The following is a 20,922-nucleotide window of genomic DNA, read 5'->3' as shown; positions in this document are numbered from 1 at the left end:
TGTGCCGCGGTGGGGTAGGAGGTGCTGCCCACCTCCATGGGTGAGGACTCGGAATCAGGGCGGCTTCCATAGCTTAGATGGGGTGAGCGTCGAAGCTCCGGGAGCTGTTGGGAACGCCGTCTCTCTCGCAACATTTCGTCAAGGCGGATGGACGTGGTGATAAGGGTATCAAGGTGTGGTGATGAGATGATGAGGTGCAGCTGGAGGTGATTAGGGTGAGTTGGGTTTCCATTCCGGTGTTGCCGAGGTGGTGCGCTCCGACCGGTGGCTCAGTAGACCGGCGAATCAGAGCGCCGGAGGGGAGCAACGGGAGGAGACGTGACATATACTGTATTGTGGTGATGTCAACCCTAACCCATCTCTCTATATACTGTATTGTATTGTGGTGATGTCAACCCTAACCCATCTCTCTATATACTGTATTGCGGTGATGTCAACCCTAACCCATCTCTCTATATACAGTATTGTGGTGATGTCAACCCTAACCTATCTCTCTATATACTGTATTGCGGTGATGTCAACCCTAACCCATCTCTCTATATACTGTATTGTGGTGATGTCAACCCTAACCCATCTCTCTATATACAGTATTGTGGTGATGTCAACCCTAACCTATCTCTCTATATACTGTATTGCGGTGATGTCAACCCTAACCCATCTCTCTATATACTGTATTGTGGTAATGTCAACCCTAACCTATCTCTCTATATACTGTATTGCGGTGATGTCAACCCTAACCCATCTCTCTATATACTGTATTGCGGTGATGTCAACCCTAACCCATCTCTCTATATACAGTATTGTGGTGATGTCAACCCTAACCTATCTCTCTATATACTGTATTGCGGTGATGTCAACCCTAACCCATCTCTCTATATACTGTATTGTGGTGATGTCAACCCTAACCCATCTCTCTATATACTGTATTGTGGTGATGTCAACCCTAACCCATCTCTCTATGTACTGTATTGTGGTGATGTCAACCCTAACCATCTCTCTTTATACTGTATTGTGGTGATGTCAACCCTAACCCATCTCTCTATATACTGTATTGCGGTGATGTCAACCCTAACCCATCTCTCTATATACAGTATTGTGGTGATGTCAACCCTAACCTATCTCTCTATATACTGTATTGCGGTGATGTCAACCCTAACCCATCTCTCTATATACTGTATTGTGGTGATGTCAACCCTAACCCATCTCTCTATGTACTGTATTGTGGTGATGTCAACCCTAACCATCTCTCTTTATACTGTATTGTGGTGATGTCAACCCTAACCATCTCTCTTTATACTGTATTGTGGTGATGTCAACCCTAACCATCTCTCTTTATACTGTATTGTGGTGATGTGAACCCTAACCCATCTCTCTATATACTGTATTGTGGTGATGTGAACCCTAACCCATCTCTCTCTTCTCTCCCTGTAGTGAAACCAGACCCCCCTGAAAAGGTGGTGGCCACTCCCATCCCCAACAACGTGCGTCGTCTGGAAGTCACCTGGAAGAGCCCTTCTACCTGGCCTGATGTAGAGAGCTTCCCCCTGAAGTACTTCCTACGCTACCGACCCCTCATCAGAGACCAGTGGCAACACGTGCGTTAAAACCTTTCTAACACTACTGTAGTAGCAAGGTGAATGTACAGTGGGGGAAAAAAGTATTTAGTCAGCCACCAATTGTGCAAGTTCTCCCACTTAAAAGGATGAGAGAGGCCTGTAATTTTCATCATAGGTACACGTCAACTATGACAGACAAATTGAGAAAAATTAATCCAGAAAATCACATTGTAGGATTTTTTATGAATTTATTTGCAAATTATGGTGGCTGACTAAATACTTTTTTTCCCCACTGTATGTACACTGCATGTTGAACAACAAATGTGAAAGATCACCTTTCCCTCTCAATACCTCAATACCTATGCATAAACATTCCTCTCAGTACCTATGCATAAACTTTTCCTATAGATGATTAATGTATAAGTTGTGCTAAGTGAGCTCTGCCCTGATGCCCTGATCAGAGGTCAGATTCCCTTCATCACTGGTTGAATGTGTTTGCAGAATATTAGGTTATGTATTGATTAAGCCAGGTATATTACAGAGGACTGGGCTCACATTTCATCCTGGACAGTATACAGTGTTATTGATACACAAGGTCATGAACTAGCTGATATAAGAAAATGCATTCCACCCAGTCATGAACTATACTGAACAAAAATATATATGCAACATGCAACAATTTCAAAGTTATTACTGAGTTACAGTTCATATAAGGAAATCAGTCAATTTAAATAAATTCATTAGGCTCTAATCTATGGATTTCACATGACTGGGCAGGGGCGGAGCCATTGGTGGGCCTGGGAGGGCAAAGACCCTCCCACTTTGGAGCCAGGCCCACCACTGCGGAGCCCAGCCAATCAGAATGAGTATGTCCCCACAAAAGGACTTTTTACAGACAGAAATACTCCTCAGTTTCATCAGCTGTCCGGGTGGCTGGTCTCAGACGATCCCGCAGATGAAGAAGCCGGATGTGGAGGTCCTGGGCTGACATGGTTATAAATGTTCTGCGGTTGTGAGGCCGGTTGGACGTATTGCAAAATTCTCCAAAACAATGTTGGAGGGGGCTTATGGTAGAGAAATTAAAATTAAATGATCTGGCAACAGCTCTGGTGGACATTCCCGCAGTCAGCATGCCATTTGCACGCTCCCTCAAAACTTGAGAATATGTGGTATTGTGTTTTGTGACAAAACTGCACATTTTAGGGTGGCCTTTTATTGTCCCCAGCACAAGGTGCACCTGTGTAATGATCATGCTGTTTAATCAGCTTCTTGATATGCCACCTGTCAGGTAGATGGATTATCTTGGCAAAGGAGAAATGCTCACTAACAGGGATGTAAATAAATGTGTGCACAAAATTTGAGAGAAATAAGCTTTTGTGCGTATGGAACATTTCGGGGATCTTTTATTTCACCTTATGAAACATGGGACCAACCCTTTACATGCTGCATTCATATTTTTGATCAGTATACATAGTTGGGTGTAATAAAATCGAATCCTATAACACCGGCGCTCGTCGGATATTTTATTTATTTATTTAACCAGGCAAGTCAGTTAAGAACAAATTCTTATTTACAATGACGGCCTACACCGGCCAAACCCGGACCAATTGTGTGCCACCCTATGGGACTCCCAATCACGGCCGGTTGTGATACAGCCTGGAATTGAACCAGGGGGTCTGTAGTGAAGCCTCAAGCACTGAGATGAAGTGCCTTAGACCGCTGCGCCACTTGGGAGCTTGCAAACTATCACAGATTACAAAGGGAAACCCAGCCAAGAGTTGCCCATTGACACGAGCATACCAGATGAGCTAAATGCCTTCTATGCTCGCTTCGAGGCAAGCAACACTGAACCATGCATGAGAGCACCAGCTGTTCCGGATGACTATGTGATCACGCTCTCCATAGCTGATATGAGTAAGACCTTTAAACAGGTTAACATTAACAAGGCCGCAGGGCCAGACAGATAACAAGGCCGCAGGGCCAGACGGATAACAAGGCCGCAGGGCCAGACGGATAACAAGGCCGCAGGACCAGACGGATAACAAGGCCGCAGGACCAGACGGATAACAAGGCCGCAGGACCAGACGGATAACAAGGCCGCAGGGCCAGACGGATTACAAGGACCCGTACTCAGAGCATACGCTGACCAGCTGGCAAGTGTCTTCACTGACATTTTTAACCTCTCCCTGACCCCGTCTGTATTACCTACATTTTTCAAGCAGACCACCATAGTCCCTGTGCCCAAGAACGCCAAGGTAACCTGTCTAAATGACTATCACCCTGTAGAACTCACATCTGTAGCAATGAAGTGCTTTGAAAGGCTGGTCATGGCTCAACACCATCATCCCAGAAACCCTGGACCCACTCCAATTCACATACCGCCCCAACAGATCCACAGATGATGCAATCTCTATTGCACTCCACACTGCCCTTTCCCACCTTGACAAAAGGAACATCTATGTGAGAATGCTATTCATTGACTACAGCTCAGCGTTCAACACCATAGTGGCCTCAGAGCTCATCACTAAGCTAAGGAATCTCTCCATTCAGAGATATCAGTATCAAGCCTGTCTGTCAGAGTGGCAGGTCTCTCTCCATTCAGAGATATCAGTATCAAGCCTGTCTGTCAGTCCTGGACTTCACATCATCTTGCAAGTCTCCATGTACTGGCTCAATACATGTTTCTGTGAACACAAACACACACAGTCACTGTTCTATTACCAATAGCAGTTACTGATAGCACCTGTTTGTGTGTCAGAATCTACCTATGTTGAAGTTTGAACAGGTCAGATCAAACCCAGTTCTGGTCTCCCCATTGAAGACTGTTGGTGAGCAGGCAAGAGGTGAGGCTGGAGGTGAGGTTATTGATGAGCATAGCAGCATAGATCAGCTGGACCCTCATCAAAGATACTGGTGGGTGTCACGACCGTCTGAAGGAGGAGACCAATGCGCAGCGTTGCGAGTGAACATGATATTTATTAAATAACGTACTCACGAAAACAAAACAAAAGACGATACGTGAAGTCCTCAAGTTACAAACTACTGACACACGGAACAAGTAACAAGGAAACAATAACCCACAAAACAAAGGAGAAAACACACAGAATATATATGGCTCCCAATCAGAGATAACGAGCCGACAGCTGACACTCGTTACCTCCGATTGGGAGTCATAGACCAATCACCATAGACACAAACAAAATGAAACTCACCCATCCCCAACACCACCAAATGAAATACACCCAAACACATGAAAATGAACAACCCTGGCTCAATTATAAAGTCCATAGAGCCAGAGTGTCACAGTGGGTCACACACTCTGCACTGATTACATTATCAACGGTGGTTATGATTAGCATGATGGAACCAACCTGATCGCTACATTCAGCTTTCTTTCACTTCAGATATCATAAAATGTGAAGTGAAATAGAATGGTGAACGCAGCCATCAGGCTGGTAAATAGATTGGTTCATAATCAGGCTGGTTCCACCAGGCTAGGCTATTTATTGATCATCCATTATACCTCATACCAGACCTACATCCATTATACCTTATACCAGACCTACATCCATTATACCTTATACTAGACCTACATCCATTATACCTTATACTAGACCTACATCCATTATACCTTATACCAGACCTACATCCATTATACCTTATACCAGACCTACATCCATTATACCTTATACCAGACCTACATCCATTATACCTTATACCAGACCTACATCCATTATACCTTATACCAGACCTACATCCATTATACCTTATACCAGACCTACATCCATTATACCTTATACCAGACCTACATCCATTATACCTTATACCAGACCTATTTGAAGAATCTCAATGTCACGATCGTCTACCAGAGAGGAGGACCAAGGCGCAGCGTTGAATGCGAACATTTTATTATATCAAGATGATCACACGATCAAAACAACAAAAACGAAACGTGACGTCCCTGGTTACATAAACCAACCAACACGGAACAAGAAACCACAAACACAAAGTGAAAGACAGACAGTTAAATATGGCTCCCAATCAGAGACAACCAGCTGACACTCGTTGCCTCTGATTGGGAGTCACTCAGGCCAACATAGAAATACAAACATAGAATTACACACCCTGGCTCAACATAACAGTGTCCCCAGAGCCAGGGCGTGACAGTACCCCCCCCTAAAGGCGCGGACTCCGACCGCGCCAACTAAATACCACAGGGGAGGGACCGGGTGGGCACTCCGCCTAGGCGGCGGATCCGGCTCCGGGCATGATCCCCACTCCTTCTCTAACCCCCCAAAGTACCCCTGGTCCGATCTGGCCCTGCTGACCAGAGCTGAACTGAACACTGGTGGAGCGGATTGCTCTAGCTCCGGCGTGACGCAGCACCTGACCGGTGCCGGACCCGCCACCGGTGGAACAGGCACGGGCCGTGCCGGACTGACGACGCACACCACTGGCTTGGTGTGGGGAGCAGGAGCGGGCCGAGCCGGGCTGACGAAACGCACCACTGACTTGGTGCGGGGAGCAGGAGCGGGCCGGACCGGGCTGACGAAGCTCACCACTGACTTGGTGCGGGGAGCAGGAACGGGCCGTGCCGGGCTGACGACGCGCACCACTGACTTGGTGCGGGGAGCAGGAACGGGCCGGACAGGGCTGACGAAACGCACCACAGACTTGGTGCGGGGAGCAGGAATGGGCCGGACTGGGCTGGCGACGCGCACCACAGACTTGGTGCGGAGAGCAGGAACGGGCCGGACAGGGCTGACGAAACGCACCACAGACTTGGTGCGGGGAGCAGGAATGGGCCGGACTGGGCTGACGAAACGCACCACAGACTTGGTGCGGGGAGCAGGAATGGGCCGGACCGAGCTGGCGATGCGCACCGTAGACTTGGTGCGAGTGGCAGGAACAGGCCGGACCGTACTGGGAACACACACCACTGGCCCTACGTGGGGATCAGGAACAGGCCGGACCGGACTGGCAACACACGCCAGTACCTCTCGCCGTGCCTCTACATCTTCCACCCCCTCTTCGACCAGTGGCCCCCGTAACCTGGCGGCCTCCTCTGCCAATCCGCTGGGCCGCTCTGCCGCGGTCTCCTGCTGGCCCGACGTCCACGGCGTTAGCCCCCCCCTAAACATTTTCTGGGCGTCTCCCCTACCCGTGGACCAGGTCTCCATGTCCCTCGCCAGCCTTTCGCCCTTCTGCCATAATGTCAAGCCCTTCTTGTCACGATCGTGTGAATGATGAGACCAAAGCGCAGCGCGTGTTCCGAGAAACATGATGACTTTATTTACTTAAAGTGCAACACGAGAAAACAACAAAGAACGATACGTGAAGTTCCACTACTGATAACGACAGCAACAAGGAAACAAAAACCCACAAACCCCACAGGACAACATACAGCCTAAATATGGCTCCCAATCAGAGATAACGAGCCGAACAGCTGACACTCGTTACCTCCGATTGGGAGTCAATGAATACAAACACCCAACATAGAAATACCACAACCTAGACACCCCAACATAGAAATACACCCAAAACAAATGAACATGAACAACCCTGGCTCAAGAATAAAGGTCCGTGGAGCCAGAGTGTTACATTACCCCCCCCTAAAGGTGCGACCTCCGGGCGCACCAGCAAACAGTCTAGGGGAGGGTCTGGGTGGGCGTCTGTCCAGGTGGCGGCTCTGGCCCAGGTCGTGGTCCCCACCCCACCATAGTCATTACCCACTTACTTAGCCTCCTACACATTACCACCCCCCCACTACACCCCACTGGGTTAAGGGGCGGCACCGGACTAAGGGGCAACACCGGACTACGGACCAGCACCGGGATAAGGGGCAGCACCGGGCTAAGGGGCAGCACCGGGCTAAGGGGCAGCACCGGGCTAAGGACCAGCACCGGGATAAGGACCAGCACCAGGCTAAGGAACAGTACCTGACTAAGTGGCAGCACCGGACTGAGGGGCAGCTCCGGACTGAATGGCGGATCCTGGCTGGCTGGCTCAGGCGGATCCTGGCTGAACGGCTCATGGCTGGCTGAAGGATCTGGCTGCTCATGGCTGGCCGACGGATCTGGCTGCTCATGGCTGGCCGACGGATCTGGCTGATCCTGTCTGGCCGAAGGCTCTGGCTGATCCTGTCTGGCGGAAGGCTCTGGCTGATCCGGTCTGGCGGAAGGCTCTGGCTGATCCGGTCTGACGGAAGGCTCTGGCTGCTCCGGTCTGACGGAAGGCTCTGGCTGATCCGGTCTGACGGAAGGCTCTGGCTGATCCGGTCTGACGGAAGGCTCTGGCTGCTCCTGTCTGGCGGAAGGCTCTGGCTGATCCTGTCTGGCGGAAGGCTCTGGCTGATCCTGTCTGGCGGAAGGCTCTGGCTGATCCTGTCTGGCGGAAGGCTCTGGCTGATCCTGTCTGGCGGAGAGCTCTAGCGGCTCCGATCTGGCGGACGGCGCTGAAGGCTCATGGCAGACGGGCGGCTTTGTAGGCTCTGTACAGACGGGTAGTTCAGACGGCGTTGGGCAGACGGACAGTTCAGACGGCGTTGGGCCGACAGGCAGTTCAGGCGCCGTTGGGCAGACGGGCAGTTCAGACGGCGTTGGGCAGACGGGCAGTTCAGACGGCGTTGGGCAGACGGGCAGTTCAGGCCCCGTTGGGCAGACGGACAGTTCAGGCCCCGTTGGGCAGACGGACAGTTCAGGCCCTCTGAGGCGCACCGTAGGCCTGTTGCGTGGTGCCGGAACCGGAGGTACCGGGCTGAGGACACGCATCACAGGGCTAGTGCGGGGAGAAGCAACAGGGCATGCTTGGCCCTGGGGACGCACCGTAGGCCTGATGCGTGGTGCCGGAACTGGAGGTACCGGGCTGAGGACACGCATCTCAGGGCTAGTGCGGGGAGTCGGAACAGGGCATGCTGGACCCTGGGGACTCCCATAACGCCTAGTGCGGGGAGCCGGAACAGGGCATGCTGGACCCTGGGGACTCACCTCACGCCTAGTGCGGAGAGCAGGAACAGGCCGGGCTGGGCTGGCGACGCGCACCGTATCCCTGGTGCGAGTGGCCGGAACAGGCCGGGCCGGGCTGGCGAAGCGCACCGTATCCCTGGTGCGTGGAGTAGGAACAGGCCGGGCTGGGCTGGCGAAGCGCACCGTCTCCCTGGTGCGTGGAGTAGGAACAGGCAGGGCTGAGCTGGCGACGCACACCGTATCCCTGGTGCGAGTGGCCGGAACAGGCCGGGCCGAGCTGGCGAAGCGCACCGTATCCCTGGTGCGTGGAGTAGGAACAGGCCGGTCCATACCGGGAACACACACCACTGGCCTCAACCGAGGATCAGGAACGGGCCGGACCGGACTGGCAACACACCTCAGTCCTTCACGCCGTGCCACACACACATCCCTGCCTCTTCTCGCCAATGGCTCCCGTACTCCGTTAGCCCTCTCACCTATACTCCCTGTGGCAGCTTCCTGCTGCCCAGTCGCCCAAGCCATGTGCCCCCCCCCAAAAACTTTTTGGGGTTGCCTCTCTTCCACGGGCTTCCAGCCTCGCCTTCGCGCTGCCTCCTCGTACCACCTCCTCTCGGCTTTGGCTGCCTCCAGCTCTTCCCGAGGGCGGTGATACTCCTCCGGTTGTGCCCAAGGACCCTTTCCAGCCCGGATCTCCTCCCATGTCCAAAAATCTTTAGGAGGCGTCCATAACTCCTGGACGCGCTGCTTGGTCCTTTTTTGGTGGGTTTTTCTGTCACGATCGTGTGAATGATGAGACCAAAGCGCAGCGCGTGTTCCGAGAAACATGATGACTTTATTTACTTAAAGTGCAACACGAGAAAACAACAAAGAACGATACGTGAAGTTCCACTACTGATAACGACAGCAACAAGGAAACAAAAACCCACAAACCCCACAGGACAACATACAGCCTAAATATGGCTCCCAATCAGAGATAACGAGCCGAACAGCTGACACTCGTTACCTCCGATTGGGAGTCAATGAATACAAACACCCAACATAGAAATACCACAACCTAGACACCCCAACATAGAAATACACCCAAAACAAATGAACATGAACAACCCTGGCTCAAGAATAAAGGTCCGTGGAGCCAGAGTGTTACACTTCTCTTCCTCACTCGGCTTGACCCAGTCGAGGAGGCAAAGGAGATCTGTTAGGGATCTCCCTGGCGATGGCTCCTGGACACGCTGCTTGGTCACATCTTGGTGGTTTCTTCTGTCACGATCGTCTACCAGAGAGGAGGACCAAGGCGCAGCGTTGAATGCGAACATTTTATTATATCAAGATGATCACACGATCAAAACAACAAAAACGAAACGTGACGTCCCTGGTTACATAAACCAACCAACACGGAACAAGAAACCACAAACACAAAGTGAAAGACAGACAGTTAAATATGGCTCCCAATCAGAGACAACCAGCTGACACTCGTTGCCTCTGATTGGGAGTCACTCAGGCCAACATAGAAATACAAACATAGAATTACACACCCTGGCTCAACATAACAGTGTCCCCAGAGCCAGGGCGTGACACTCAAATATAAAATATTTTTGTTACTACATTGTTATTTCATAGTTTTGATGTCTTCACTATTATTCTACATTGTAGAAAATAGTAAAAAATAAAGAAAAACCGTTGAATGAGTAGGTGTCCAAACTTTTGAATGAAACTGTATATATATATATATATATATATACACTTTTTTATTATAATGATATATTTTTTTAAAGTTTAAACCCTTTTTCATACTTACATTCATTTTTTAATACCGGTACCGGTTACCTTCAGGTGAATCCCCTGACATGGAGGACAGAGCAAAACGGAGATCAACATCGTGTTCTTGAGAATCTCCCCTTTCCATAGAGTTGTCATGGTTTGTAGGTCAAACCGTTCGGACGCTACAAACGTTGCTTTGAGAAGACCGAACTTTTGACTGGTACTGTACATGTTTTGCTCTAGGACGCCCACAGGCCTCACTAGACTCGTCTGAAGGTCCCCCGGTACCAGTTGATAAAATGAATGGAAGTATATATGGAGACTATGGTGTAAAACCAAAACAATGGTTTCCTGATATTTTTTATATCTCTCAGATACAGGACAGACACTTCAAAACAAACTTCCTTTAGATTATTTTGGGGGACAATCTGTTGTTCCCATGTAGTGAATCTGTTATTCAATGCGTTTGTATGGGGCAATAGCATGAACGCCAAACTTTTTTTTTCTTCATTAAATCATTTATCGTTTTAGACTTCTAGGGGTCTTAAAATTATAAATGAAGTAGCTAAATTATCCTTAGTATCCTTCTTAAAACAATTCCATACCGTTTAGTAATCCCTATAGTAGGTGGTAGTATAGAGAAGGCCCTCAATGATATCACTATGGGTAGAGAGGGCCCTCAGTGATATCACTATGGGTAGAGAGGGCCCTCAATGATATCACTATGGGTAGAGAGGGCCCTCAATGATATCACTATGGGTAGAGAGGGCCCTCAATGATATCACTATGCAGATAGAGAGGGCCCTCAATGATATCACTATGGGTAGAGAGGGCCCTCAATGATATCGCTATGGGTAGAGAGGGCCCTCAATGATATCGCTATGGGTAGAGAGGGCCCTCAATGATATCACTATGGGTAGAGAGGGCCCTCAATGATATCGCTATGGGTAGAGAGGGCCCTCAATGATATCACTATGGGTAGAGAGGGCCCTCAATGATATCGCTATGGGTAGAGAGGGCCCTCAATGATATCACTATGGGTAGAGAGGGCCCTCAATGATATCGCTATGGGTAGAGAGGGCCCTCAATGATATCGCTATGGGTAGAGAGGGCCCTCAATGATATCGCTATGGGTAGAGAGGGCTCTCAATGATATCACTATGGGTAGAGAGGGCCCTCAATGATATCACTATGCAGATAGAGAGGGCCCTCAATGATATCACTATGCAGATAGAGAGGGCCCTCAATGATATCACTATGGGTAGAGAGGCCCTCAATGATATCACTATGGGTAGAGAGGGCCCTCAATGATATCACTATGCAGATAGAGAGGGCCCTCAATGATATCACTATGGGTAGAGAGGGCCCTCAATGATATCACTATAGAGTTGGTAGTATAGAGAGGCCCTCAATGATATCACTATGGGTAGAGAGGGCCCTCAATGATATCACTATGGGTAGAGAGGGCCCTCAATGATATCACTATGCAGATAGAGAGGGCCCTCAATGATATCACTATGGGTAGAGAGGGCCCTCAATGATATCACTATGGGTAGAGAGGGCCCTCAATGATATCACTATGCAGATAGAGAGGGCCCTCAATGATATCACTATAGAGTTGGTAGTATAGAGAGGCCCTCAATGGCATCACTATAGAGTTAGTAGTATAGAGAGGCCCTCAATGACATCGCTATAGAGTTAGTAGTATAGAGAGGGCCCTCAATGATATCACTATGGGTAGAGAGGGCCCTCAATGATATCACTATAGAGTTGGTAGTATAGAGAGGCCCTCAATGATATCACTATGGGTAGAGAGGGCCCTCAATGATATCGCTATGGGTAGAGAGGGCCCTCAATGATATCGCTATGGGTAGAGAGGGCCCTCAATGATATCACTATGGGTAGAGAGGGCCCTCAATGATATCGCTATGGGTAGAGAGGGCCCTCAATGATATCACTATGGGTAGAGAGGGCCCTCAATGATATCGCTATGGGTAGAGAGGGCCCTCAATGATATCGCTATGGGTAGAGAGGGCCCTCAATGATATCGCTATGGGTAGAGAGGGCTCTCAATGATATCACTATGCAGATAGAGAGGGCCCTCAATGATATCACTATGGGTAGAGAGGGCCCTCAATGATATCACTATAGAGTTGGTAGTATAGAGAGGCCCTCAATGATATCACTATGGGTAGAGAGGGCCCTCAATGATATCACTATGGGTAGAGAGGGCCCTCAATGATATCACTATGCAGATAGAGAGGGCCCTCAATGATATCACTATGGGTAGAGAGGGCCCTCAATGATATCACTATGGGTAGAGAGGGCCCTCAATGATATCACTATGCAGATAGAGAGGGCCCTCAATGATATCACTATAGAGTTGGTAGTATAGAGAGGCCCTCAATGGCATCACTATAGAGTTAGTAGTATAGAGAGGGCCCTCAATGATATCACTATGGGTAGAGAGGGCCCTCAATGACATCACTATAGAGTTAGTAGTATAGAGAGGGCCCTCAATGATATCACTATAGAGTTAGTAGTATAGAGAGGCCCTCAATGACATCGCTATAGAGTTAGTAGTATAGAGAGGGCCCTCAGAGAGCATGTCCACTGCTAGGCCCCTCTCCATCTTAAAGCCCCGCTCTCTGCCTACTCACCCCAGATATGAGCAGATAGCAGATAACTGTAACCATTGATGTAGCTAATAGAAAACTCAAGGCTGTGTTGAATGAAGTGTCTGTGTGTAGTTGGAAAGGCCACTTTAAACCGATACACATTGTAGGTGATAAAGATATATCCTGTTCCCTTTATAGTGCACTACCTTTGGGCCTGCATTTGGGACACATCCATAGTGTCCTGAGTCGCTTGGGACACATCCATAGTGTCCTGAGTCGCTTGGGACACATCCATAGTGTCCTGAGTCGCTTGGGACACATCCATAGTGTCCTGAGTCGCTTGGGACACATCCATAGTGTCCTGAGTCATTTGGGACACATCCATTGTGTCCTGAGTCATTTGGGACACATCCATAGTGTCCTGAGTCATTTGGGACACATCCATAGAGTCCTGAGTCATTTGGGACACATCCATAGTGTCCTGAGTCATTTGGGACACATCCATAGTGTCCTGAGTCATTTGGGACACATCCATAGTGTCCTGAGTTGTTCGGGACACATCCATAGTGTCCAGAGTCGCTGCTAGTGTTTGAACAGACATTAGGCCTATATTATTCAGACATGATCGACGTCCGTCTGTCTTCACTGGGATAGTAGACTTATATATATATGCCATTTTAGCAGAAAGTTTTATCTGAAGCGACAGTCATGTGTCCATACGTTTTAAGCATTGGGGGCACCAGGAATTGAACCCACTATCCTGACATTGCAAGCGCCACGCTCTACCAACTGAGCCATACACACAGATCTAACATACAGGAGTTTAGTGATGTCATTAGATCATGTCTCCTCATCATGTGAAACAGAGATTAGTAATGTCATTAGATCATGTCTCCTCATCATGTGAAACAGAGATTAGTGATGTCATTAGATCATGTCTCCTCATCATGTGAAACAGAGATTAGTGATGTCATTAGATCATGTCTCCTCATCATGTGAAACAGAGATTAGTGATGTCATTAGATCATGTCTCCTCATCATGTGAAACAGAGATTAGTGATGTCATTAGATCATGTCTCCTCATCATGTGAAACAGAGATTAGTGATGTCATTAGATCATGTCTCCTCATCATGTGAAACAGAGATTAGTGATGTCATTAGATCATGTCTCCTCATCATGTGAAACAGAGATTAGTGATGTCATTAGATCATGTCTCCTCATCATGTGAAACAGAGATTAGTGATGTCATTAGATCATGTCTCCTCATCATGTGAAACAGAGATTAGTGATGTCATTAGATCATGTCTCCTCATCATGTGAAACAGAGATTAGTGATGTCATTAGATCATGTCTCCTCATCATGTGAAACAGAGATTAGTGATGTCATTAGATCATGTCTCCTCATCATGTGAAACAGAGATTAGTGATGTCATTAGATCATGTCTCCTCATCATGTGAAACAGAGATTAGTGATGTCATTAGATCATGTCTCCTCATCATGTGAAACAGAGATTAGTGATGTCATTAGATCATGTCTCCTCATCATGTGAAACAGAGATTAGTGATGTCATTAGATCATGTCTCCTCATCATGTGAAACAGAGATTAGTGATGTCATTAGATCATGTCTCCTCATCATGTGAAACAGAGATTAGTGATGTCATTAGATCATGTCTCCTCATCATGTGAAACAGAGATTTTAGTGTCAGGTTATATACTGATAGAAGAAGACGTAATATTTATTTATTTAATACTCAACCCAACATAAGGTACGTCATGGCAACCCAACATAAGGTACGTCATGGCAACCCAACATAAGGTACGTCATGGAAAACGACGTGGACGAAGCCCAAAACAAACTATTTATATATTAGAAGCATTTAAATGAGGAGCAGAGGAGTCTTTCTGAGTCTCTCTCTCAATTCAATTCAAAGGGCATTACTGGCATGGGAAACATATACTGTATTTACAATGGCAGAGCAAGTGACAGATCATAAACACACTGAGAAGACAGAAATGTAACAACATCAACAACAACAAATCCACGTCCCTCCCTCCCTCCCTCCCTCCCTCCCTCCCTCCCTCCATCTCTCTCATTCTCTCTCGTTCTCTCTCTCTTCGATATCTTCATGCATAATTTATGTGGGGACTGAGATGCTGTTCAGATATGGTGCATTTTTCATAAGCCCTCTGAGGGGCTGATTGGAGCAGAGGCACAGTGAGATGGCTAGGGCCAGGGAATGTGATGCCTCAGAGACAGTGAGATGGCTAGGGCCAGGGAATGTGATGCCTCAGAAACGGTGAGATGGCTAGGGCCAGGGAATGTGATGCCTCAGAGACAATGAGATGGCTAGGGCCAGGGAATGTGATGCCTCAGAGACAGTGAGATGGCTAGGGCCAGGGAATGTGATGCCTCAGAGACAGTGAGATGGCTAGGGCCAGGGAATGTGATGCCTCAGAGACGGTGAGATGGCTAGGGCCAGGGAATGTGATGCCTCAGAGACGGTGAGATGGCTAGGGCCAGGGAATGTGATGCCTCAGAAACAGTGAGATGGATAGGGCCAGGGAATGTGATGCCTCAGAGACACAGTGAGAGAGACAGGGAATGTGATGCCTCAGAGACACAGTGAGATGGCTAGGGCCAGGAAGACATGCAGAAAGGATTGTTGATAAGGTCTGATAGGATGCCAGATGGGCGAGGCAGGGTGCATTTTAGGTCCCCAACATGTGTCTGGATGTAAACAGCAGAGCAGAACCCTGGAGGTGCATCCCAAATTGCACCCTATTCCCTATATAGTGCCCTATTACACCATAGGGTATAGGGGGCCATTTGAGATGCAGCCTGGGTCTAAATTTGTCGGCGAGTGAATAAACCTTTACAATCCGTCCTACTGGTGAATGTGAAATCACTGGAGAATAAACTGGATGAGCTCCGTTCCAGACTATCCTACCAATCACTGGAGTATAAACTGGATGAGCTCCGTTCCAGACTATCCTACAAATCACTGGAGAATAAACTGGATGAGCTCCGTTAGAGACTATTCTACCAATCACTGGAGAATAAACTGGATGAGCTCCATTCCAGACTATCCTACCAATCACTGGAGAATAAACTGGATGAGCTCCGTTCCAGACTATCCTACCAATCACTGGAGAATAAACTGGATGAGCTCCGTTAGAGACTATCCTACCAATCACTGGAGAATAAACTGGATGAGCTCCGTTCCAGACTATCCTACCAATCACTGGAGAATAAACTGGATGAGCTCTGTTAGAGACTATCCTATCAATCACTGGAGAATAAACTGGATGAGCTCCGTACCAGACTATCCTACCAATCACTGGAGAATAAACTGGATGAGCTCCGTTAAAGACTGTCCTACCAATCACTGGAGAATAAACTGGATGAGCTCTGTTCCAGACTATCCTACCAATCACTGGAGAATAAACTGGATAAGCTCCGTTCCAGACTATCCTACCAATCACTGGAGAATAAACTGGATGAGCTCCGTTAAAGACTGTCCTACCAATCACTGGAGAATAAACTGGATGAGCTCTGTTCCAGACTATCCTACCAATCACTGGAGAATAAACTGGATGAGCTCCGTTAGAGACTGTCCTACCAATCACTGGAGAATAAACTGGATGAGCTCCGTTCCAGACTATCCTACCAATCACTGGAGAATAAACTGGATGAGCTCCGTTCCAGACTATCCTACCAATCACTGGAGAATAAACTGGATGAGCTCTGTTAGAGACTATTCTACCAATGACTGGAGAATAAACTGGATGAGCTCCGTTAAAGAATGTCCTACCAATCACTGGAGAATAAACTGGATGAGCTCTGTTCCAGACTATCCTACCAATCACTGGAGAATAAACTGGATGAGCTCCGTTAGAGACTGTCCTACCAATCACTGGAGAATAAACTGGATGAGCTCCGTTCCAGACTATCCTACCAATCACTGGAGAATAAACTGGATGAGCTCCGTTCCAGACTATCCTACCAATCACTGGAGAATAAACTGGATGAGCTCTGTTAGAGACTATTCTACCAATCACTGGAGAATAAACTGGATGAGCTCCGTTAAAGACTGTCCTACCAATCACTGGAGAATAAACTGGATGAGCTCTGTTCCAGACTATCCTACCAATCACTGGAGAATAAACTGGATGAGCTCTGTTCCAGACTATCCTACCAATCACTGGAGAATAAACTGGATGAGCTCTGTTAGAGACTATTCTACCAATCACTGGAGAATAAACTGGATGAGCTCCGTTAAAGACTGTCCTACCAATCACTGGAGAATAAACTGGATGAGCTCTGTTCCAGACTATCCTACCAATCACTGGAGAATAAACTGGATGAGCTCCGTTAGAGACTGTCCTACCAATCACTGGAGAATAAACTGGATGAGCTCCGTTCCAGACTATCCTAACAATCACTGGAGAATAAACTGGATGAGCTCCGTTCCAGACTATCCTACCAATCACTGGAGAATAAACTGGATGAGCTCCGTTCCAGACTATCCTACCAATCACTGGAGAATAAACTGGATGAGCTCCGTTCCAGACTATCCTACCAATCACTGGAGAATAAACTGGATGAGCTCTGTTAAAGACTGTCCTACCAATCACTGGAGAATAAACTGGATGAGCTCTGTTCCAGACTATCCTACCAATCACTGGAGAATAAACTGGATAAGCTCCGTTCCAGACTATCCTACCAGTCACTGGAGAATAAACTGGATGGCCTCCATTCCAGACTATCCTACCTATCACTGGAGAATAAACTGGATGAGCTCCGTTCCAGCATACCCTACCAAATGGACATTAAAAACTTTAATATCTTATGTTTCACTGAATGAGGACATGGATAATATACAGTTGGCTGGGTTTTCCGTGCATCAGTAAGACAGAACAGCAACCTCCCGTAAGATGAGGGCTGGTGGTCTGTATTTATTTGTCAATAACAGCTGGTGCGTGATCTCTAATATTAAGGAAGTCTCTAGGTTTTCTCACCTGAGGTAGAGTACGTCATTCACGTAATTCGCAGGAGAACGAGACAGAGATATCGTGGACGTAGGTCGGGGTGCCTTGTAAGGATCAGACGACGAGCGAGTAAACTGCCTCTCCCATCAATCCTATTAGCCAATCTTCAATCATTTGAAAATAAATTAGATGACCTAAGATTATGATTATCCTACCAACGGGACATTAAAAACTGTAACATCTTATGTTTCACCGAGTCATGGCTGAACAACGACATGGACAACATACAGCTAGTGGGCTATACGCTACATCGGCAGGATAGAACGGCTGACTCCGGTAAGACAAGAGGTGGCGGTCTGTGTATATTTGTAAACAACAGCTGGTGCACAAAATCAAATACTAAGAAAGTATTGAGGTTTTGCTCGCCTGAGGTAGAGTATCTTATGATAAGCTGTAGACCGCACTATCTACCAAGAGAGTTTTCTACTATATTTTCCATAGCTGTCTATTTACCACCACAAACCAATGCTGGCATTAAGATTGCACTCAATGAGCTGTATAAGGCTATAACTAAACAGGAAAATGCTCATCCAGAGGCAGCGCTCCTAGTGGCCAGGGACTTTAATGCAGGGAAACTTAAATCCGTTCTACCTAATTTCTACCAGAATGTTAAATGTGCAACCAGAGGGAAAAAAAACTCTAGACCACCTTTACTCCACACACAGAGACGCATACAAAGCTCTCCCTCGCCCTCCATTTGGCAAATCTGACCATAACTCTATCCTCCTGATTCCTGCTTATAAGCAACAACTAAAGCAGGAAGCACCAGTGACTCGGTTAATAGAAAAGTGGTCAGATGACGCAGATGCAAAGCTACAGGACTGTTTTGCTAGCACAGACTGGAACATGTTCCGGGATTCTTCAGATAGCATTGAGGAGTACACCATATCAGTCACTGGCTTCATCAATAAGTGCATCAATGACATCATCCCCACAGTGACTGTACGTACATACCCCAACCAGAAGCCATGGATTACAGGCAACATCCGCTCTGAGCTAAAGGGTAGAGCTGCCGCTTTCAAGGAGCGGGACTCTAACCCGGACGCTTATAAGAAATTCCGCTATGCCCTCCGACGAACCATCAAACAGGCAAAGAGTCAATACAGGACTAAGATTGAATCGTACTACACTGGCTCTGATGCTCGTTGGATGTGGCAGGGCTTGAAAACTATTACAGACTACAAAGGGAAGCACAGCCGCGAGCTGCCCAGTGACACAAGCCTACCAGACGAGCTAAACCACTTCTATGCTCGCTTCGAGGCAAGCAACACTGAAGCATGCATGAGAGCACCAGCTGTTCCGGATGACTATGTTATCACGCTCTCCGTAGCCGATGTGAGTAAGACATTTAAGCAGGTCAACATTCACAAGGACGTGTACTCCGAGCATGTGCTGACCAACTGGCAAGTTTCTTCACTGACATTTTCAACAGGTCCCTGACTGAGTCTTTAATACCAACATGTTTCAAGCAGACCACCATAGTCCCCGTGCCCAAGGACTCTAAGATAACCTGCCTAAATGACTACCGACCCATAGCACTGACGTCTGTAGCCATGAAGTGCTTTGAAAGGCTGGTCATGGCTCACATCAACAGCATTATCCCAGAAACCCTAGACCCACTCCAATTTGCATACCGCCCCAACAGATCCACAGATGATGCAATCTCTACTCCCCTCCTATCACCCACGACTGTGTGGCTGCGCACGACTCCAACACCATCATTAACCTCTACGGGATCAGTGTCCCGTATATGGGACGGTTTAACTGACGTACGCTAATGTGATTAGCATGACTGTTGTAAGTAATAGCAAACTTTCCAGGACATTGACATATGGGCAGAAAGCTTAACTTCTTGTTAATCTAACTGCATTGTCCAATTTACAGTAGCTATTACAGTGAAAAAATACCATGTTATTGTTTGAGGAGAGTGCACAACAACAACAAGTTATCACGGCAACTGATTTGATACGTTCACCTCTGAAGGTAAATAATGTACTTACATTCAGTAATCTTGCTCTGATTTGTCATCCTAAGGGTCCCAGAGATCAAATGTAGCATAGTGTTGTTTGATAAAATCCATTTTTATATTCAAATGTAGGAACTGTGTTCTACAGTTTGAACCCCTGCTGTCTCTGGCTCCACACCCACCCCGCCCGGCCATCTAGATGTGTGAAATGTTGTGTATAAGCTAGTGATCCATCATGTATGACATTCCTGGGAGTGTGTAAACTTACATTTTGTATTACCATATAGTTTTTGTATGTTTTCTATAGTTATGTACTTGAAAATGTATCAATTGACAAATTCGGCACATTTGGGCAGACTTGATACAAGATAGTCCAGTATTGCAATGCTTCACTGGATCAATCTGAAACTATGCACACACACTGCTGTCATCTAGTGACCAAAGTCTAAATTGCGCCTAAACTGCAATATTATATTGTGGCCTTTCTCTTGCCTTTCAAAGATGATGGAATTTCTTTTTTGGGAAAACACATGTTTTTTGGTTTGTATTATGTTTTCTGGAGGTCTGTTGCTATGTAGAGATCTGTTGTTATGCAATTTATAAAAAAAAATATATATGCATGTTTTTTGGTTTATATTATCTTTTACCAGATCTAATGTGTTATATTCTCCTACATTAATTTCACATTTCCTCAAACTTCAAAGTGTTTCCTTTCAAATGGTATCAAGAATATGCATATCCTTGCTTCAGGTCCTGAGCTACAGTCAGTTAGATTTGGGTATGTCATTTTAGGCGAAAATAGAAAAATAGAGTCCGATCCTTAAGAGGTTTTAAGTATGCTGACGACACAACAGTGGTAGGCCTGATCCCCGACAACGATGAGACAGCCTATAGGGAGGAGGTCAGAGACCTGGCAGTGTTGTGCCAGGACAACAACCTCTCCCTCAACGTGAGCAAGACATAGGAGCTGATCGTGGACTACAGGAAATGGAGGGCCGGGCCCACCC

General features: G+C 47.2%; 1 protein-coding gene across 1 annotated transcript in view; it reads left to right on the top strand.

Annotated features, from left to right (window-relative positions):
* The window catches only part of LOC311123376 (ciliary neurotrophic factor receptor subunit alpha-like), a 271,912-nt gene that overhangs the window by 195,143 nt on the left and 55,847 nt on the right, over positions 1-20,922 (top strand). The window contains exon 5 of the mRNA XM_084197647.1: positions 1,432-1,595. Coding sequence (XP_084053773.1) covers positions 1,432-1,595 — 164 coding nt within the window. The remainder of the gene's footprint in view (positions 1-1,431; positions 1,596-20,922) is intronic.

This window comes from Coregonus lavaretus (assembly GCF_964263955.1).
Source record: "Coregonus lavaretus genome assembly, contig: HAP1_SCAFFOLD_547, whole genome shotgun sequence".
In the NCBI taxonomy this organism is placed as follows: Eukaryota; Metazoa; Chordata; class Actinopteri; order Salmoniformes; family Salmonidae; genus Coregonus; species Coregonus lavaretus.
Note: the sequence above shows the minus strand (reverse complement) of the source record. Positions and strands in the feature narration are given on the sequence as shown.